This window comes from Diaphorina citri, unplaced genomic scaffold, assembly GCF_000475195.1.
Source record: "Diaphorina citri unplaced genomic scaffold, Diaci psyllid genome assembly version 1.1 scaffold471, whole genome shotgun sequence".
In the NCBI taxonomy this organism is placed as follows: Eukaryota; Metazoa; Arthropoda; class Insecta; order Hemiptera; family Psyllidae; genus Diaphorina; species Diaphorina citri.
In genome coordinates this window covers 182,265-189,264 of record NW_007377906.1, presented here as the reverse complement: position 1 = coordinate 189,264, position 7,000 = coordinate 182,265, and the positions used below count along the sequence as shown (strand labels likewise).

Here is a 7,000-nt window from a genome sequence, read left to right as displayed (position 1 = left end):
TATCCGCGGTTATGTTCGCGGTATCCGCGGTTATGTTCGCAGTATCCGCGTTTTGTTCGTGGTATCCGCGGTTATGTTCGCGGTTATGTTTGCTGTATCCGCGGTTATGTTCGCGGTATCCGCGGTTTTGTTCACGATATCTGGGGTTATGTTCGCGGTGTTCGCGGTATCCGTGGTTATGTTCGCGGTATCTGCGGTTATGTTCGCGGTATCCGCGGTTTTTTTCACAGTATACGCGGTTTTGTTCGCGGTATCCGCGGTTTTGTTCGCGGTAACCGCATTTTTGTCCGCGGTATCCGCGGATTTTTTCGCGGTATCCGCGGATTTGTTCGCGGTAATCCACGGATTTGTTCGCGGTATGGCGGTTTGTTTTAGCGAGATAAAGAGTTCAACGAATCAAGACCATTATTTTTGAAAATTTCGCCTGTGGCGCAGTTTACTTGTAGTAAATGTCTCTTGTTGGTAAACTCATTTTTCTTTCATCTCACACTTTAGGAACCCATGATTCTCACATACATATGAAGTGCAAAAGAAGGAAGCACCGAATTCGAAAGTTACATGAAAATTAATTTTGAATTGAAATTTGTGTATCTGGATAATCTCTTATCCCCTGGAATTACTTGAAACCCTCGGGTACGGGGGCCGTTCTATATTAACCTCCCATGGACACAAAAACAATTCGCTCCGTCTTCACTCCCAGTGTCCATTTAGCCAACAGTGAATTTAAAGTATAGGTGGAGATGGAAGAAATAAATGGAGGTGAAAGACCAAATTTCAAACCACATGACTTTATCCTCGATACCAAATCAAAGTATGGTCCCAATAAATCCTCGCAATTTAAGTAATATAATACCTGGGTATCACGGTATCACATTTGATAGGCAGAGCTACGTAACTTCCCAGTACTGGGTAGCAAACCGCGAACATAACCTTCAACCTACGCGAGCGTGTGTGTGCATTTTTTTTTTTTTTTTTTTTTTTTGAGAAGCAGCTGTCAAGGTCATCTGACTTGTCTACCTCGTCTTTTTGCTGAGATTTCAACCAGCTCCTCAGTTGTAGAATAGAATAAGAATATACCTTATTTATACACATTATATGTAATTATGTACCTACTGCCAGCATAGGACCGGAAAATCCTTGCAGTCTAAACGCAGATCGCATACATTGTACTCTCGAGGCTGGATGCACCCTGAAATAGCCAACATGTATCGTTCCAGACAGTCACCCCACGCGGGGCGTTGCTCAACTTCAGTGATCCGTTGGGAATGGTGCAGAGCTATTTTCGCGGGCGTCAAAGATTTTTGCTATCTATGAACATATTTTTTGCTCTCTCTTACTATTTTCTATAGTTTCCTATTTCCTATACCTACCAACTAATTGTAAGGGAAAAGTGTGTTACTTGCATGTAGGCTCATGTGTTACATGAGTAATTGAGTATGCCTACTTTCGCATTTCAGAGGTAAGATTACTCGGATGAAGGCTCGGTATTGCTTCTGACAGTAATATCATTGTACAGGTACACATAGCAATATTTGCCAGCAACACTACAGGTCTAGCAGTAGCAAATATGAGTTCGGCCAGCCCTACTCAACCCAACACACACATAAGGTACCTACTACTTCTTACGCCACTGAAGTACAGATCTATGTAGGTGCCTACAGTAGGTACATAGGTATCTAGTATAATTATAATGTTCATATTCCATATGGCTCATACAACACCCAGGTATCATACGTAATATGAGTGTCTGTGAAATGTGTTTGGAGTCTGTGGGGTTTATAATAGCACACAGCTATCTACACATCAAACATGATTTCGGTCGCATATATCTTCCTTTCACATAACAAATGAGATATGGCATAGTGCCTCTATAATAATAATAATAAAAAAAAATAGACTCAGTGGAAGGTAACCACTGGGAGAGGGTAACGCTGGAGGCGTTCTCTACCACCTAACTCCTAGAGATCTATTATTATGAGTTGAACTTGAAATTCTCAAATAAATGAGGAGAAAAGGAAATTGGTTTCACTAAATCAAAGTCAAATACTCGGTTGAAAATGGCAAAAGTTCTAGTTGGAGTGAAGAGAGTGATTGATTATGCTGTAAAGGTAAGTGTTGTCACTGTGGATTTACAAGCTTAGCAATACTCAATATACATAAATGAGGATAAAATTACATCAGTTCGGTTGGGATTGAACCCGCGCCTTCCTGTTTACCAGGCGAGCGTCTTGGCAACTCCGCCACCGAGGCAGATTGCCTTTGCGTTTGGATTAAGTTTTCGTTTCCGCTTCTTCTTTTTTTTTACTTTAGTTTCAGTCACATCTTCCTTTCTTTTGCATGCATTCGAAATTGGCATTCTTCGCATGACTTGTACAGAACTCTTCGAAAATGAATGTTTTTATTTTTAGGATAAGAGAACCTGTGGAATGTCACAAATCGGAAATCAATAATTCACACTGATCACTCTGATCAGAAATGAATGGAAGTCTTTCTTTTAAATTTCGGCCGTACAGATCGAGTCATAACGAAAATGAATGTTTTTATTTTTAGGATAAGAGAACCTGTGGAATGTCACAACTCGGAAACAATCATTTGCAATGATCAGAAATGAATGGGAGTCTTTCTTTTAAATTTCGGCCGTACAGATCGAGTCATAACATTGTCCAATGAATCATGGAACGCTTTCATTTTCGACATTCCAGAAACCTAATTATTATTCCTTAATTACCTACTCGTATTTGAGACTATTTCGGAGAATTTTATTTTCACATTAGACAGAGGTCGCAGGCCATCATTATCAATGGCATGAAAAAGGAATTACGGTAATTGTAGTAAGGTAATAAAAAGAAGTCTCTCTGCTGTGTTATTAGGTCATTATCATTACTATTTTCTGCCCTGTTGCATCTCCTCCAAAAAGGGGACAGATCTACAATTATTATCAATTAAACAATAATTGATTATACTTATTGTTGTCGTTACGGAAATGCTTCTTTAGCTATACCTACTTCTTCTACCTTCTACTCATTCAGGAATTACGGTAATTGTAGTAAGGTAATAAAAAGAAGTCTCTCTGCTGTGTTATTAGGTCATTATCATTACTATTTTCTGCCCTGTTCCATCTCCTCCAAAAAGGGGACAGATCTACAATTATTATCAATTAAACAATAATTGATTATACTTATTGTTATCGTTACGGAAATGCTTCTTTAGCTATACCTACTTCTTCTACTCATTCTTATCCACGAAGTGCCTACTCAGTGGAAATGGAAGTATCTTTTGATTCTCAACTTAGGGAGAGAGGGACAGAAGGTTTTCAAGAAAAAATCAACAGACATACCAGGAACACGAAAATGGTGGTGCAAATTTTGTCCAGAGAACCATAAAGCCAAAAATCAAGAAAAATTCAATAGACAATTCCATTATGTATTATTTTACGAACCTCCGTTTTATTTTTGTTACATTGTATTATGTTTTGTGATATCCGATAGCCCACCATAATCATATATCACCGATTGAGGATATTATATGATCGACAATTCGACATCAAGAAGGTAGACAAGATGTAATCTGATCTCCGAGTACCTACAATGTTCATGCTTTGATGAACCTCCTGCGGAATTACGGCGCAAACCAGTTACATATCCATCACTTGGCGTTTGTTTGGCCTAGATCTGATTTCAATAAGTGTTGGTAATTCGTCAGCCTCCCATGCTTTGATGAACCTCCTGCGGAATTACGGCGCAAACCAGTTACATATCCATCACTTGGCGTTTGTTTGGCCTAGATCTGATTTCATCCAGTGTTGGTAATTCGTCAGCCTCTTGTTTCTTTGGTCGAGTGGGTAGTAAAGTCAAACTAGGGAGGTTGTGAGTTCGAATCTCTCGCCTTGGAATTTATTTTTACTTTCTATTACTACAGTATAGCGGAGCTATACTAGTAATGAAAGTATTGTTTTCCCTATTTATTCCCAATACCTACATACTTTCAAGGTGTACACTCAGTATCTCGCCTTGGAATTTATTTTTACTTTCTATTACTACAGTATAGCGGAGCTATACTAGTAATGAAAGTATTGTTTTCCCTATTTATTCTCAATACCTAGGTACATACTTTCAAGGTGTACACTCTGTACAGTTTCATGTTAAGAAGTAGAGTCGTAGTCGAATAATTCTCCGTATAAAGACAAAAGTGTTAGACCAGAACAAGATAAAATGGGGAATTATTACAATGGCACAGAGAAAATTAAAACGAAACAAATACCATGGGATGATAATGATGACACCTAAGTAATAATGTAAGAAAACGCCTTCAAATAAGATGAGTACATAGGGAAGGAAGGATGGGAAGGAGGAAAGCGATCAAATGAGAGAGGGAAGAATAGACCAAGCAAACTGTCAGGCATTAAAATTCCCGTGAACCTAGTTTGAGCGAAAAGAAATCTCAAGATATAGGTACCAATTTCCAAAGACATGTCGAACCCTCAACTTATCCCTTCTGCCTTCTCAATTTACCATCTTAAGCGAAAAGGTTAATGACTCATATTGTTAATGAGAACATTTTAGAGTCTATTCAAATTATTTATCCCAGAAACGGGTTCTATGTGAAGAGGTGACAGAGATCGGGTTGGAATTTTCGTTCTTCTTCCAAGTTATAAGGCTTTATGGCAGGATTCTCAAGCAGTGACCTCTTCCACCCAAACCAAATCTTACCTTTAGAGTCGTAGAGCTTAGCACATCTATGGGACCTTTGGTCCCTGCACTTGAGCCTCTAGTACTCTAGTTGGTCCTTCTGTGTCTGGTTCTAAGCTATTCGAAATTCAAATATTTGTACCATATTGTTAAAAGGTACTTTGGGCAATTGATTGTCTGGTAAGCTATTGTGTAAGCTGGTTCTAAGCTATTCGAAATTCAAATATTTGTACCATATTGTTAAAAGGTACTTTGGGCAATTGATTGTCTGGTAAGCTATTGTGTAAGCTGGTTCTAAGCTATTTGAAATTCAAATATTTGTACCATATTGTTAAAAAGTACTTTGGGCAATTGATTGTCTGGTAAGCTATTGTGTAAGCTGGTTCTAAGCTATTCGAAATTCAAATATTTGTACTATATTGTTCAAAGGTACTTTGGGCAATTGATTGTCTGGTAAGCTATTGTGTAAGCTGGTTCTAAGCTTTTCGAAATTCAAATACTTGTACATATTGTTAAAAGGTACTTTGGGCAATTGATTGTCTGGTAAGCTATTACAAGCCATAATATCCATTTGCCACAAGAAACTGCCAGAGTTGAGATACCCATATCCAAGGAAATTGTAATTTAATATAAGGGAGGAAATACTCTTCGAACCTATCACAAGTTAGCAAATGGAGCTTAATCATCTACAATTTGGACTTTGGAGCATAACTGATTCAAAGCCATTAATTCATTTTTTTTTGTAGGTAGAAGTAGAGTGGCTTACCTTTGGGTTGCATATTCTGGTTTTCTTGCTGTCCATTTGTATGATAACTTTACTGTTCATGTCTTTTTCCCTGGAAAAACAAAACAGAAGTTTTGAGGAAACTTACAACTTTGAGGATTACATCAGGGACCAACTGGATAGATCAAGAAAAATAACAAAATGGACCATGGATATGGAATGATCTATTGACAAAAACAGAAATTTTGAGGAAACTTACAACTTTGAGGATTACATCAGGGACCAACTGGATAGATCAAGAAAAATAACAAAATGGACCATAGACATAGAATGATCTATTGACCCCCAATTAAAGATAAGGGACCAACCAATACAGATTGATAACCACTGGTATTATTCTTTTCGTCATCCAGTATTGTATCGAGCAAATTTCAGTCACTGTGAACATATTTGAAATATTTGATACAGATCGGTGAATTTGTTAATGTCATTCTAAACCAAGATTTCCAAGGCCAGGTAAATAAATGATAGTAAGAAAAAAAAATACAAAGTGTCAGGTAACAATGCTTGCAAGAAAAGGAACCATACTATTGCCTTGCAAGAATAATAATAGATAGATATTCCAATTAAGCAGTGTCACAAACAAGAAATTGTGGGGGATTCTTTTGCAGAAGTCATGTCCATGGAAAAGAAAAGCTCCTTTTTGTATTTACCCTAACCCTATAACCTATAATAACACTAATCACTGCTCTAATTGTGAAAACTCCTTCTTGTGTTTAACCTAACCCTATAATAACCAGGGTCACTGCTTGTTTGTGCAAGTTCCTTTGGTAAGTAGCAATATTTCACAGACATGACTTCTGCACAAGTACGACAATAAATTGTGTCTTTGCAAAGGTAGGTAGGTACCTCTACTACTTAGTACCTATCATTAGAGGACTTTGAAGTCCATGGAAAAGAAAAGCTCCTTTTTGTATTTAACCTAACCCTATAATAACACTAATCACTGCTCTAATTGTAAAAACTCCTTCTTGCTTTTAACCTAACCCTATAATAACCAGGGTCACTGCTCATTTGTGCAAGTTCCTTTGGTAAGTAGCAATATTTCACGGACATGACTTCTGCACAAGTACCCTTTGCTGGAGCTACAATACACTTTGCATAGTAACTTTATGGAATAGGGCCCTATAAAATATGGACAATATTAGGTATAAATTGTGTATTTGCAAAGGTAGGCACCTCTACTACTTACTTAAGTACCTATCATTAGAGGACTTTGAAGTACACTGGTTTTTTTTTTTTTTACATTAGAACTGCTCTTGCATTGCTCAGACATTTTTCTAAATCTGTTCTTTATCTAGGGACCCAACCAGGTCTTGAACCCAGCACCTCTGGTTTAAGCCCGTTTCCACTTGTTATGAGATTCATCCAATTCCCCCCTGAATGTAGGCAATGTAATTTAAATGCGTGTTCCCACTACATTTTTTTTTTACATTAGAACTGCTCTTGCATTGCTCAGACATTTTTCTAAATCTGTTCTTTATCTAGGGACCCAACCAGGTCTTGAACCCAGCACCTCTGGTTTAAG

At 37.8% G+C, this 7,000-nt stretch overlaps 1 protein-coding gene across 1 annotated transcript in view; it reads right to left on the bottom strand.

Annotated features, from left to right (window-relative positions):
- LOC113467401 (kinesin-like protein Klp98A) overlaps positions 1-5,580 on the bottom strand; it is a gene marked incomplete at its 3' end in the record, with an annotated part of 9,972 nt that extends 4,392 nt beyond the window's left edge. The window contains exon 1 of the mRNA XM_026823555.1: positions 5,455-5,580. Coding sequence (XP_026679356.1) covers positions 5,455-5,514 — 60 coding nt within the window. The remainder of the gene's footprint in view (positions 1-5,454) is intronic.
- Positions 5,581-7,000: the final 1,420 nt, after the last annotated feature.